This window comes from Sciurus vulgaris (assembly GCF_902686455.1).
Source record: "Sciurus vulgaris genome assembly, chromosome: 1".
NCBI lineage: Eukaryota > Metazoa > Chordata > Mammalia > Rodentia > Sciuridae > Sciurus > Sciurus vulgaris.
In genome coordinates this window covers 51,982,106-51,997,957 of record NC_136461.1, presented here as the reverse complement: position 1 = coordinate 51,997,957, position 15,852 = coordinate 51,982,106, and the positions used below count along the sequence as shown (strand labels likewise).

Here is a 15,852-nt window from a genome sequence, read left to right as displayed (position 1 = left end):
TTTTAATGCTGCATTTGTCACTGGGAAAGCTAGTTTTAATTTATATTGACCTTTTTTCTCCTTTGAGCATTTAGTCTGCATTCAATAAAATGTTGATGACTGCTCTTTAGGAGACAGCTGTACGAAATAAAGTATTATAAATATTCAGCTTTCCTTTCTAAGTATTGTCACCAACAGCTGGGCATCCAGTTTAGCAGAACAGATTTTGCACACAGAGAGCCTGGCATGTTCCTGAATCAGTTTAGTGAAGGAAACAAAAAATAGTTTCTTATGGATTGGGGACTTATAAAGACATAGAGCATCTGTTCCTCAGTTAAGTCATAGTCTGGTTGCACTGAATCATGTTTAATGCTAGAATAATGTGCAAAACTTTTTCACCTTGCTCATACCTTTAACACATAGTGCACTATTTCTATTTCATAGTATAAATAATATACTTTGAACATCTCTATTGAAGGTATGTAAATTATTTTTAAATTTTTAAATAATAAAAAACTTATGTACAAGTTTTTATTAGTGGTATTTCAAAGCAGATAAATATACTAATTTTTCTAAGACTTTGTATACTATGACTTTAAATTGGTTAATGCATGTATATAAAATTATATAAAAAAGTGATTCATTTAAATTTTTAATTATGATCCCATATTGAAATATGCTATTAAAAACAAACCAATCATAAATAATTGCTATCTTTAAATGGTATTGGTGTTTTAACAAGCAATATAAAAATAGTTAATAAAAGTAACTATAATCTTTGCTTATATAGCTTACCTTTAAATATTTGCCTACTTAATGCATGCCAAATCTAAGATCTCTTTAAATATTTCCTTTGCAGTGTTAAGAGATCACTGAAATTGGATGATCAGTTAGAAGAAAATGTAAGTATTTGATTAAGAATTTGTGATTGCATAAGACTATATTTTTAACTACTGATTTATCTTCCTAAATATAAAAATTACCAAGAAACCATGAGACAGTTGTGATGGTATACCATTTTCTGCATATAAATATTTTTTATAAATCTAATTTTTTTTATAAATTTTTATAATTTTTTTTTATAAACCTAAGTTTCTGTCAAGCTTGAGGTAGTCACTTAAGCAAATTTTTTGGAAACCTTAATAAAATAAATTACTAGAAATTAGTTTGTAGAAAAAAAATGATCTGCCAATTAAGTGTATAAGAAACAATGTGGAATGATGACAATACTTTAATCTGTGTACTGTAATCTAAAGTGAAATCAAAACATTAGCAACATTTTCACATCAAAAATGTAATTATCTCCTTCAGCTATGATGATATGGTTTAAACACAACAAAGTACTAACATTGTAACAAATTTCACCATAGTTATCACAATAAAAATAAAATTGTACTATTGCTATTACTTTTTGTGAATCTACTCAGAGCACATTCCCCATGCCAACATGTTATGACATATGTTAGTTTATTATCTTTTCATATCAACTATGGATCTAGACACACACACTAATACTAAGATACTTATGACCTCGTAATCATCAATGGAAGTAAACTGGTGAGAAAGACAAATAGCTAGTCAATAAATGGGCCTATACAAAATCTCATATAAGAATGCTATTTCAAGAAATGGGTTTTATGTGGAATTTCTCTTTGAAAGACTCACTGGTCTTTAACAAAACAGAAATTCACCATTTTAAAAACTTCCTAGATGCTTTTTGAAAAATTTTGTACAAAGGTGGCAGAATTCTGCAATGACACTAAAAAAATCATTAACAGTATAATTAGCAATTTAGAGTACCATTATCCAACTTGTTCTGTGCAGAATGCAGCTGTGACTGTAATTCTGCATCTGTTTCTTTGGTCAGAATGGTATTTTGGTAGATGAGTAGTCCAGCTTGAAATGAAATACATTTCTTTCCTGCCCCAAAACTGTTCTTTGGGAGATGGTAACAATTATTTAAATAGAAAAGAATGACCATTACAGAATCCATTCTCTTCATGAAGCACAACTGTTGTCATGGCAGGCTTTCTACCCATTTTTTCTTCATATGAAAATGTGTCAAGGTAACCAGTGCCACAACTAATATCCTGTATTCGAAAAATATATTGTTATATTTGATCTAGTTCTGTATTCTTAATAAATTAACTGTATTAACTCAGTTTCTTCACTTGCTATTGACCTATTCACATTTTCTAGTTCTTTGATGATTCAATGTGAGCATGTTGTATATTTCTGGAAATTTGTCCATTTCATTTAGATTCTTTAATTTATTAACAGAATCATTCATAGTATCTCTTTATGATACCTTTTATTTCTGCAAGGTCAATACAGGTTGAACATCACTAATCTGAAAATTCAAAACCTGAAATGTTCTAAATGCTCAAGCAGACTTGGAGCTGCTGCCAAATTATCCCTGGGATTGCTTGTGTACCTGAGAACACAGTACAGAATTGAGTACCTTGGATTACAATGGGCAAAAATATAAGACAGATATTTATATTAAGAAAAAAATTAAGTGCACAAGATGCATCATTTGTATACATCCAGTACATATGGCCTCCTGAAGAAAGCGGGAACCAAGACACCATTATCCAAAGGAGCAAAAAGAATCATAGCAGCCTGGAATGGAGTTGGAGTAAACTTAGGAGTTGTAGGTCTGCAGCTGTTCCAACCACACCTTTTTGCCTGACATCACCCCCATTGCTTGGGTCAGTTCCCAGCTCCCTGTCCCAAGAATGGGTTTTAAGAAGACACATAGAGAAGCCTTTCTCTCATCTACCTGAGAGATCCTCTCCCACAAAATGTAGTGACTTGAAGATTAGAGCCATTAGTTTGATGTCATACTTGCTTTTCTATTTCTGGCCTGGAAGATATTATTAATGCCTTCTTTAAAAAGAAAACACTCCCTACCCAGGACACTCTCTAAAGCTAAAGGTTTTGGGAGTGGAGCCTCAGATAAATTATGCAAGTTTAGGGAGATTTTCCACAGAACCCCTCTTTCATGTTTGAAATAGCATGGTTGAAATTCTCATGCCTTCTTTACCCAAACACAGAGAGGGCGATATTACGGATCCTGGCCCAAGATACATGACTGCCAGCTGCCCATACCTACCCCATCCTACTTTCTCTACTTTTTGCTAATTAAGTTAGGGAATATATTTATTAAGTGAGGAAATTAAAGATCTGTTGAGTGACTTGTCCATGATAGCTTAGCTAATAGGCAGCAAGACCATTATATGAGCCCCAGCTTTCTGACTTCATGTCTAGTGTTCTTTCCATATACTATTTCCATATAGCTATTTTCCCTTTAGTATAAATATTTGAGTGCTGCATGAATCATCTTTCACTTTAGAAATTTTTTTAAAAATATTTTTTTAGTTATTGATAGACCTTTATTTTATTCATTTATTTACATGTGGTGCTGAGAATTGAACCCAGTGCCTCACACATGCTAGGTAAGCACTCTACCACTGAGCCACAACTCCAGCCTTAGAAATTCTTATTTCTAGTACTGTTTTTGGTTTATATTATTTTTAACAGTCCTTCTTTAATAAGTGGTATCTATATGGAAAAAAATTAACCTCACTTATATACAAAATTCATATACAAATATTCTTGTTTTACACAAAATTCATTTTATTTAATGTCTCATTTCATACCCAAAAATTTATCCAAAAACAATCAGACAAAACCAAAAGCATAAAACTTGTGAAAGTAAACATAAGAAACTATATTTGTGGCCTTAGAGTATGCAAAAATTTCTTAAAAAAAAAATTCAACTGTAAAAATTGATAAATTGAACTTCATCAAAATTAGAACTTATGCTAGTCAAAAGACAACCTTAAGAAAATGACAAGCCATGAATGGAGATGAAACTCTCTGGAGTGTGTGTGTATGTGTGTGTGTGTGTGTGTGTGTGTGTGTCGCAAGACTTGTGTCCAGAATGTATCAGTTAAAATGAATAAATAAAATCCAATCAGAGTGTAAAAAATGTTCAGTGACATTAATCATCAGAAATGTGAATTAAAGCCTGGTGTAATGACACATGCTTGTAATCCCATTGACTCAGGTGACTAGGGCAGGGTCGCAAGTTCAAAGCCAGCCTCAGTAACTTAGAAAGACCCTGAACAACTTAGCAAGACCCTGTCTCAAAATAAAAAACAAAAAGGTTGGGGATATGGCTAAGTTTTTATGCACACCTGGATTCAATCCTTAATACCAAAAAAAAAGAAGAAAGAAAGAAATATGAATTAAAGTCACAAAGTGATACTACTGTTCTTACCAATTAGCTAATGAACTATATGGAAACAGATTTTTTTAAATTTTTTTAGTTAACACATTAGCCTAGGTAAAGGAAACAAAAGCCCCTAAAGGTTGATGAGAACGTAGCACAATTGAAACTCTCATGTATTAATGGAGATTTTAAATGAAACAAACATTTTGAACTGTTCTTTAACTTTTCTTTTTTTTTAGATTTTTGCCTTCACTTTTGTATGAAGGCAAGTTTTTTTTTAATCTGTATTTATTTTTATGTGGTGCTGAGGATTGAACCCAGTGCATCACATATTTGCGGCAAGTGCTCTACCACTGAGCTACAGCCCCAGCCCTTAACTCTTTTTTATATACATAAAATTAGACCCATATCCATTCTATAACCTCATAATTTCACTCATTAGTATCCCCAAAGAATTATATACACCAAGAATGTGCATGTACAAGAATGTTCTTAGCAATTTAATTCATAATAATTCCAAACTGAACATGTCTATAAACAAGAAAATGGAAAAGCAAATCTAATATATTTAAAAAATAGGAATGCTGCTTAACAATAAAAACAGCACAATAACAACACATACAACAAAATTGATGATCTCAACAACATGTTAAGCAATAGAAGCCAGACACAGAAGTCATGTACTTCATTTATTTGAAGTTCAAAAATAAGCAAAACTATGTGGGTTATGGAATTAAAAAGTGATTACTTCTTGGCTGGCAAGTGAGAACTGGAAGCGGATACAAAGGAACCTTCTGGGATAATCAAATATTGATTTGAGTGGCTTAGGTGATGGTTGTATCAGTGTATACGGTTGTCAGAAATTAAATAAGATTTGTGCATTTTATTGTGTATAAATCATACTTCAGTAAACAAAAAATATATCTGGGTGGAATTTACTTCATATTCTGAAAAATAAAAGAATGTGTGAAAACACAATGGGAAACAACCATGAAAAAATTTTATACACTTGAGGCCAGGCACAGTGGTACATGCCTGTTATCCTGGCAGTTCAGAAGACTGAGGCAGGAGGATTGCAAATTCAAGGCCAGCATGGGCTATTTAGCAAGATCTTGACTCAAAATTTTAAAAATTTAAAAAGGGCAGGGGGTGTAGCTCAATGGTTAAGCACCCCTGGGTTCTAATCCTAGTCCTGGACAGGGTGGAGGGAGCTTGAGAATTAAAGTGCAGGAGTACAATAATAATATCTTTAGTATTAAAATTAATACTTAATATCTTAATGTTGTGGAAGAATAATGAGCAGAAATAGAAAATCTAGTGTATAAACTTTTTTGCCAAAATTTTATTTTTCCTCTTTTTTCTCCTGTTAAAATTTTAAGGTGAAATTTATGTATCATTAACTTCACAGATTATACGTAATTCAATGAGTTTTACAAATGTGTAAACTTGTGTATCAAACACCGAGTCAAGAAATAGAGCATTTCCATTACCATATTGGTCATATTTTTTTCCTGCTATCATAGTAAGATCTCTGAGATAAGTGCAAAATGCTTCTGTTCTCTGTAGCCATCACAAAAACAGCAACAAAACCTCAATGTCTTGTAGAACCATTAAGAATGGTAAATTGGCAGTTGATAAGTTAGTTGATACCTATTATTCTACCAGGAACCCAAGGCCCAAAATATGAAAAGTGCCTAACAAATATTTCATAATTAATAGTATTAGTACATAATAATTATATCTTAGTTGGGACATCCTAATAACCTAATTAAACAGTATAAGGGTTTTTTTTGTTTTGTTTTGTTTTGTGGTGCTGAGGATTAAACCCAGGGCCTTATATATGCAAGGCAAGCACTCTACCAACTGAGCTACATCCCGAGCCCCAAGGTTATTTTTTAAAAATTTTATTTGTTCTTATTAGTTATATATGACAGTAGAATCTATTTTGATATATTTATATCAACATGGAATATACCTTATTCTAATTAAGATCCCAGTCTTGTGGATGTGCACAATGTTGAGATTCAATGGTGGTGCATTCATATAGAAGTTCAGCATAAGGTTATTAAGGATTATCTTCCTTTAGCTGCCCTTTTGTTTCTGGTTATCCACATACTTATAGTACTTGTGTTTTAAATATTTCAGTGACAGCATAGACTGGTAATTCATAATAATAGCAGATCATTTATATCCCATTTTTCATCTGTGAAAGAACCCTTAGTTAGTACTTTCTAGACTGTTTTATAATAGGTAAAAAATCAATAAAATGTAGGCACCTTTTTGGTAGAATATGCTTTAAACAAGGTGATGAAGCAAGCTACAATTCATAAAAGATATTGAAGGAGAATGTCATATCTATTTGAAATTATAAAGACAGCATTGATTTTTTTTAAGACAGGAAAATCAGTGCCCAAATTTTAGTTTTGCTAATGTGTAAGTTTGACCTCTTTACAAAATGTATCATGCTATTTGGGCTGATTATAGACTGAATCATGGAACATGGCATTTTGTTGTTGTTTAGTAGTTTGTGTGTGTATTCGCCTCATTTTAAAAATACCGAGTCAGTAAATATTAGAAGCACTTGTAAATTATTATAGAATTTGTTGTGACATCTGTTGCCATGAATTTGTTTGCATCCTGAATCCTTTCCCTTTTTTAGCTAAAAACCACTCCTCTCTCCATTTCTTTCTGTTTTTCCAAAGGGTGTGGTAGCACTTATCCTTGCTTAGTGGAAAGAGTGCTGGCTTCTCAATTAGCAGCCCAGTCTTCCTCAACCTGAGGCTTCTTAATTCTCCCTATCGTGGGAGACTAAGAAGTAAGCCAAGTCCTTTGAGGTTCAGAGAATGGCAAAATGAAATTTTTAGATGAATTCTAGGATCACTTTTAAAGATGTTCAGAGATATAAAGTTAGATGATTTTGGTAAAACCTTGAGGGAAAGAAAACTTTGGGCTCCGACGTTGTGCCTTTGTGTACATCAGTAGGGACCAAACAAAAACACATTATTTGCTGAAGAATATTTAGTAGGAGAGTGTGGAGAGGTAGATTTTTAGTTTTTCCTCTATGTTAAGTAATTGTAGACAGAAAATTTTCCTTTTAACCAACACAAGTGACCAAAAACTAAAGAATAAAAGTAAAGGCTTAGTATTTTTAAAGTGAGGCAAACACACATTCATACACGTGTACACGCAGTTGTTTTCTGAAAGCTAGAAAACCTTTTTCAGGAAGAAATGTGTTATCTACAGTTGTAATGTTTAGACATTTGGCAATTGAATAAAATAATTTTTGGTGGAAATAGGAAAACAGATTGATATAAATGTACATTAGGGGAGTGACTTTCATTTCTTGTACATACACAGTGAAATAGTCTGGGCAATAAATTCTTGGAAAAGTAGAGTAGGGTTTGGATAAATGTCATAGTTTATGACTGAATACATATAAACAGGTGAAAACTCAAGATGGAAAGGTAATAGTAACTACTTGATAAAGAGACTTAAAATCTTTCACCCTATGAAAAAGATTGCCTTAGAGTTATAACTTGATATTATAGTTTGGTATTTTAAAAAGATACTGGTTACATTTGTGGTACTATGGATACACAAACTAAAGAAAGAAATGCCTTTTTATTCCCCCAAACACAGAAATATTTATCATTTAAAATCTCAACTATAAAAATTTTTTGATACTATGAATTCTGGAACTAATATGAAGATTATTAGAAAAGGTGACACAGCTACCATTTTTACCATGTGTCTTAAAAATAGAGGATATTTGGCCATAAAGAATTACGTATCTGTTTCAAGTCAGCTACTAAGCTAAAGTTTAGTTCTACGTGTTGGCAACCTCTGAGCCTTTGAACCTTTCCTTTACCCCCAGTTTCATTCTATGCTGTTTCACCTCTAGATTTGAGGTTTTTCAGGTTTTTTATGTTCACTTATCTAAGCCTCAGCCTTCCTTCTCAAAAGAAGCTTTCTGTAACAGTACTATAGCCCACTTTGATTTTCCCTCCTTGAGTTTCTCTAAGCATACACACTAAGGCCTTATCTCTGCTTGTTTAGCCTTTGGTAGATATTTCTTTAGGCCAGAACAGTTGTTATGTTTCTTTATATTCATTAGTTAGCAATATAGAAAGCAAGTTTTTAGGGACATTCAGGAGAGCAACAATTAACAGTATGATAATGAAGTTTGGAGAAAGTGGATCTTGAGTGGAGACTTAAACTAAAGAAAGACTAGGTCTTGGGGAAGATAAGAAAGAGAACATTCAAAGCTGGGATCATAGAATGATCTGAGACTTAAAGGTGTATAATCTATTTAAACTGAAAGCATTGGTACTAGTGAATACTGGATGAATGAATCAATGAACAAATGAGTATATTTTAAGTAAAGTGATGTGGCTAAGTTTACTGGGTGATTCTTTTTAAGTCATTCATTCCTTATATATTTTTGAGTTCTCTAGGATACAATGATGAAGAAATGTTTATTTTTAGGAGTAAATTCTGATTTTATTTATTTTTAGGAGTAGACAGAAATTTAAAAGTTATCAAAATGCTTTACCTGCATTTAGACACCTGGGGGACCCAAAGGAGGAAGCTTTGGAGAGGAATTTTACAGTTTAGGCTAAATTCTCAAAAGTCTTGAAGGTTGGACACAATTGTTTAGACATTATCTTCTTTATCATTAAGGCAAGACACTGTGTCAGAGAACTATGTAAAGGTGTAGGACTACACTGATCTTTCCTAGGATTTCCTTGTAGGTCTGGTGATGAACATCTCCGAGAGTTTTCTTGGCCTGACCCCATGGTTATATTTCAACTGAAATTAAAACTGAAGATGTGGTTATATGAATTGGTCATTTCTAAACCTTAGGAAATATCATTTCAGAAAGTAGTAACCCTTTTATATTAAAATTCCCTAAATATCAAATTTAGGTGCTCCAAGTATTATGGAATCCTGAAACATCTACCTAATTTGAAACAACAGTGTTCACTTTGAAAATGATAATTGAGTATAGTTGAATTCTGAAAAGAGAGGAAGGAAACCAGTATTTACTTGAATTTTGCTGAGTTTTTAAAGGTATTTCAAAGACCTATAACTAAATGTCAGTATTTCTGTTCCAAAATTATTATTTATTTCCAGTTATTTGATCCTTCAAAAATCACAAAGAAGAAAAGTATTACAGCTTATTCTCCAACAACTGGAACTTGTCAAATGAGTCCATTTTCTTCTCCCACAAGCTCTAAAGAACAAGAACCCAGAAATGGGCCATCAAATGGTTAGTTGAACATTCTTTTCCATTTATGAAAAGATTTTTCTAGTTATTGGTTAAATCAAGATTTTGGTTTAATAATATATAGGTCTTGCTGAAACTGATTTTTCTCATTTCTCAAAGAATTTAGCATAGAAAAGGCTAGAATGTAGGTATTTCTTTGGGCATAAATGTAAACTTTCTAGGCACTTTTTAAAAAATGTTACTGCAGACTTTGTTCCTTTACTATTCCATCCATTAAATAGAAATTATGGCCTGACTGCCTTCAGCTACTATCAATTATAATGATCACAGATACACCCCTTAACAAGCTATCCATCATGTACATAAATTAAAGGGCACATAACTCAGGTACTACTGTACTACAGTTTAAGAGTGATACTTCTAAATGTTATTTTATCATAGTAGGAGATTTTAAACTATGTCTTTCAGAAACTGATGAGGCAAAAAAGTTAAGAAATATATAAACAAAAGATAAATAATGAGTTTAATCCTAATGAGAAGTACCCATTTATAATACCTGATATATTAAAAAGCACACCTGGAACTTTCACAAAAATGTAACCAATTTGGAGTCACAAGAGGAAATCTCACTGTTCTAAAAATTGCTGTCATACAGATTACATTCTCAAGCCCTAATTGCCTGTAATTAGGAATCAGTAATAAAAAGACATGCCTTTAAAAGTTTCAGTTCAGTGTTTGGATACCCAAAATTTCTAAATAGTTAATCAGAAAAATCAAAATGATAAGTGTAAAATATTCAGAATTGAATGATAATGAAAACATGTCAGCACTTATAGGAAAAATTTATTCCTAAATTGTACTAATATACATTTCTTAGGAGAAAATTTAGGTTAACCTATAAATGTATATAGGAAGAAATATAAAAAGGAAGAAAAACTGAAAACTAATGAACTAAGCTTCAACTGGAAAGGTTGAAAAACAACAGAATGAATCCAAAATAGAATAAATAGTGAAGATGTGAATAGAAATAACTGAATCAAAAACAAAGTAATAATAAAGAAAAACAACAGAATCAAAAGCTTGTTCTTTGAAAAGACTAATAAAATGGTATCTGGCAAGACTCATTTTTTCCCTATTGAGAGAGAAATAGACTGTGTATTCCAAAAGACGTGGAAAACAGTTCTCTTTTTAATCTGTAGTGAGTAATTTAATATACATGAGCCAAATGCTTCTTAATGTGACCTACAATCTAAATTGAGTGAAAGATTTAAAAACCTATAATTTTGTTGTTGCTTCCCAAATATTGACATTTTAGTAGATTAAAAGCAGTTCTACTTTTCTCATTGATAGCTTTTCATTCAATTATATAGGTAATATTTTCAGATTATTACATGTCTTCCCATGAAACTTAATAGTGTTTTAATTTTTTTTTTTTTTTTTTTTTGTACCAGGGATTGAACTCACTGAGCCACATCCCTAGCCCTATTTTATATTTTATTTAGAGACAGGGTCTCACTGAATTGCTTAGCACCTCACTTTTGCTGAGGCTGGCTATAATTTTTGATCTCCTGCGCTGCTGGATTACAGGTGTGCACCACTGTGTCCAGCAGTAGTGTTTTAATTCTGAATAAAAATGGAACATTAACATTCTTATTTTTATGAGTTTTTTCCTCCAAAGAATTTCTTCACCCTTCACTCTTGCTTAATGATATTAATTTGGTTAATTAAAAAAACAGAAGATAGATGCAGTGATGTACACTGGTAATCCCAGCAACTAGGGAGGCTGAGGCAGGAGGATCTCATGTTTAAGGCCAACCTGAGAAACTTAGTGAGACCTTGTCTCAAAATAAAATGAAAAGGTCTGGGAAGTGCTCAGTGGTAGAATACCTATGTGTACAATTCCCGGTACTACAAGGGCATGCACCCACAAAAAAGGAGAGAGAGAGAGAGAGAGAGAGAGAGAGAGAGAGAGAGAGAGAGAGAGAGAGAGAGAGAGAGCGAGCAAGAGAAAGACTGGCAAAAAAGGAAAACAGAATCATATCAAGATCCCCATTCACCTTTTAGCCTGCACTTCTCCAATTTGGTCTACAAGTAACTCAGAGAAATGTTACAAACTAGTATGTGAACACCTTAGACAAATTACTTGAACTTCTGTAGGTGAAGGTTTTCCTCAACTCTCAACTTTTTTTCGTTATTGAAGCTTGAATGCCAGACTCACTAACTTTATGTTCTTGGATAAGTTATATAACCATTCTCTGCCTGTTTTCTCACCTGTCTAACATGAACTACCTTACCTGTAAAAGGTACTACCTCAGAGTTATAGTGCAGATTAGTTATTATATGTATTTAAAACATTGTTGGACCCTAAATAGTATGTGTTTGTCATTCCTTTCATCATTAGCTGTGCTTTCAAACCTTATCATCTACTGAAAGCTGTTGCATCAGTTAAGGAATGTACTCCCCAGAACCTTGCCAGAAATTTCCAATACAATTCTGAATGTAGTCCAGATTGAGTGATGGTGGATCAATCACCAATGTTTTGTGAAGTTACACTTAAAAGAAACTTCAGTACACAACTTTGTTAACTTATGTATGTACTTAGTAAAGACAAATGACATATAAATTCCATATACCTTTTGGATATGTTAATTGTCTTTTTAAAGAATGTAATCAGGCAGAGAGTAGAATGGAAGTTACCAAGGACTGATTCTGGGGAGGGGAAAAATGGAGACATGTTGGTCAAAGGATAAAAATTTCAGTTAAATAGAAGGAATAAGTTTAGGAGATCAGTTGTATATAATATGGTGATTGTAGTTAATAACAGTGAATCGTATATTTGAAAATTGCTGAGGAGGTTTTAAATGTTCTGGCCACAAAACCATAAGTATGTGAGGTAATAGATATGTTAATTAGCTTGAGTTAGCCATTCCACAATTTATATATTAACAAAACATCACATTGTATATTAGGCACATGTTAAATAAATAGGTTCTTTTATCCCTATAGTAGTATTTATTTTACTCTTATATCATTAGAGACTTAACTGTTTTCTAGGTATCACCAGTTCCTTGTTAACTTTGAGAAAACAAGAGGAGTGAAATAATCCACCCTCTGGAAACCTTAATGTGTCTTTGGCCAGACATAGTGGTGCACACCTGTAATCCCAGAGGCTTAGGAGGCTGAGGCAGGAGGATCTTGAGTTCAAAGCCAGCCTCAGCAATTTATTGAGGCCCTAAGCAATTCAGTGAGATGCTGTCTAAATAAGATACAAAAAGGGCTGGGAATGTGACTTAGTGGTTAAGCCCCTCTAGGTTCAATCCCAGTATTCAAAAAAAAAAAAAAAAGTGTCTTTGATTAAAATATTTAATGAAATTATCCATTATCTTGTAAAGTTTACTATTTTAACCTAATTATATTATCAAATTGGATTTTCATAGTTTTCTCATTAATATACCAAACCTCAATGAAAATCCTATTCAAAAGATTATTTTTCCAATATAATGTTATCATGTACAAAAAAATACAAGAATAGGAAATGGAAAAACCAAAATAGGACACTTTTTCCTCTCCTATCTCCCTTTCATTTGTCCAGTTTTATTTACTATTTAAAATTTGACAATCTAAATTCTATTTAAAAATTGACAGTTTCTCTCTTAACTATTCTTTTCTTTATTTCATATATATAGGAAAGAGAAAAAAATCAAATCACCTCAGTTTAAGTGAAATAAAGGAATCTACAATAAAAGACAATGATAGGTAAGTTTGTTGTTTTTGAGGTTTCATAGGAAAAGGGTCATCTGTTAAAGTGACAATTTAAAAGAAATCATTTACTTATAGAAATTAATAGTTTATACCTGAGCTGAAGCATTCTTTCTTTTTTTATGGTGATAAATGTCTTGAAAATTTTTATTGGTACATTATATAATTATATATAATAGTGGGATTCATTATGCCATATTCATACACACTCAGAACCTAATTTTTTTTGGGGGGGGTACTGGGGATTGAACTTAGGGGCACTCAACCATTGAGCCACATCCCCAGCCTTATTTTATATTTATTTACAGACAGGGTCTCACTGAGTTGTTTAGCGCCTCACTTTTGCTGAGGCTGGCATTGAACTAGTGATCCTCCTGCCTCAGGCTCCTAAGCTGCTGGGATTAGAGACCTGCACTGCCTTGTCCAGCTCAGAATTTAATTTGATCACTTTCATTCCCCAGTACTTTATCTTTTCCTCCTCTCCTCCCTGCCCCTCATTCACTTGCTATGCACTACTGATCTCTCTTCTATTATTAATATATTGATTTGTTCATTATAAAGAGTGTATGTGTTTATATATATATGTATATATATATATTTATACATATATATGTATAAAATTCATTGTGGTATATTTGTACATGGACATAGCATAATTTGGTAAATTTTGTTTCTCCAAATGGGAGAGGAATAAAAATAAGGGGAGTCTCACTAAAATAGAAGGTAAAACAATTGAGTAAAGGAATGAGATCAAAAGGAAGAAGGAGAGGACATGAGGAATGAAATTTACCAAATTATGCTGTCCATGAAGTATGCTTTCTTAAATAAAATATTTGTGATATATTTTGATTATGCTTATATAATGGTGATATATGATGCCTTAGTTTTTAATACTTTCTGAGCCCCATTCTGCCAGCTGATGTATAATAGACCAGTTTAGGGTAAAACACCCAATTCAAATTTACATTTATAGAGAATTAATAAATTAGGAATAGAATGCTAGATACATAACTAGTTCAAGATGGAGCTAGAAATACAGTGAAGCCAGTAGAGTAAGGATCTAGAGGAGCCTGGGGCATTTACATGCCAGCAACCAACTACTTTTACATTGGCCTGCCAGTGATGCCTTTGAATGAAGGCATTATCTGCAGGATACTTACTGCCTGTATATCCTGGAAATAATGTTTATATTTTTCTTGAAAAGATTGAAATAAGCAGAAAAAGAGGTTAAAATGTCAAAGTTGTTCAGATGTTCAGCTTATTTACTGTTTCAATGCCATACCTTATGATGGAGATGTAAGGGTAAAGATGAGGAAAATGAAGTTTCTTTTCACTAGGTGCTCCTGGTCTTAAATTGTAAGTTGATAAACCTTCTTCAACTTACAAATTCATTATGTTTAAAAATGTTTTCTAAGTTATTTGTGTGGGACTCAGATGCATTTTCCATGCAAAGTGTTAAAATTTGTAGTTATAACCCCAGGTAAGATCACAAGTCTATTTATTTTATAATGTAACTGAACTATAGTATTAATCAGTAGTAGTCTGATTTAAAAGATATGAAAAATGAATGCCATTTAAACTACTGTAGGGATGAAAGAAAGAGTCTTTTCAAAGAACCCTCATTGTTTGGAAACTACTGCATCTATCATGATACCTCTTTCTTTGCTTTAGAAATTGTTTTTCCTAGCCATGCTCCCTCTGGCTCCAAATATTTTCATCTTCCCATCTTCCTTACCCCACAAATATTTTTGTTGTAAATTACCACTCTTCTTCCCCTACTCAAAGTTCTCATTTCTTCCATGAAACTGATCTCCACTAGATAATAAGAGGAAAGCTTTGTTTTTTATTTAAATTTTTTTGAAAAATAGGCAACATATGTACATAACAAAAAATTGAAATAGTACAAAAGGATATACAGAGAAAGCAAGTAAGAGTTATGAACAAGGGATAATTGTGTATTTGAAAACAGATGCCTGGGTGGATTTCTGATAAAATTACATAAAACTAAGAAGTAAAAGAAGGCAGTGAAAGAGGAAGGAGGAAGTGTGTCTGGACAAAAGTGATATACCATATAATCAAGCCTGCTGAGTTCCTCCTTGAATCACTGTACTTAAACTATTCCAACTTTTTATAGTTTGCTTCCATTTCTTTCTTCTTTTGAACCCATCAATTTGCATAGAACTTGAATTTTTTTAATAGTTTCAATGGTAGTTTGCTTTCAGGTACCAAGGGAAGAGCACAAACCTTGATTATGGATCAATTAGGAATTTCTGTTTTTGTTTTTGTTTTTTTTGCCATGCTGGGGATTGAACCCAGGGTCTTGTGCTTGCGAGGCAGGCACTCTACCAACTGAGCTATGTCCCCAGCCCTGTTTATTTAATTTATTAATTTCTTTCAATATTTGTTTCTAAAGATCCCCATTACTTATATATATTGATAATTCCATGATTTGGTATTAGAATTAGTGAATTTAAATATAAGCAGAGATTTTTTAAAATATAAAAATGATACATTTTAATTTTTTCTAATTTTTTAATATTATCGAGTCCTTGTGAAGGAGTCATTTTTAGTTTTAGTAATGGATTCTTTTCCTACTGCGTAGAATTTTTTAATATTTTAGAAAACCTCTCTAAAGTTTTGCGATTTTTTT

At 32.4% G+C, this 15,852-nt stretch overlaps 1 protein-coding gene across 2 annotated transcripts in view; it reads left to right on the top strand.

Moving 5' to 3' along the window:
* Window positions 1-15,852, top strand: part of ITGB3BP (integrin subunit beta 3 binding protein) — a 53,780-nt gene that overhangs the window by 12,369 nt on the left and 25,559 nt on the right. For both annotated transcript variants that reach the window (XR_013763129.1, XM_079135940.1), the window contains exons 2-4: window positions 839-881; window positions 9,350-9,485; window positions 13,130-13,199. Coding sequence is in view for 1 of the 2 variants with exons in the window: in XM_079135940.1 (XP_078992066.1) it covers window positions 839-881; window positions 9,350-9,485; window positions 13,130-13,199 (249 nt within the window). In the remaining variant the exon portion in view is untranslated. The remainder of the gene's footprint in view (window positions 1-838; window positions 882-9,349; window positions 9,486-13,129; window positions 13,200-15,852) is intronic.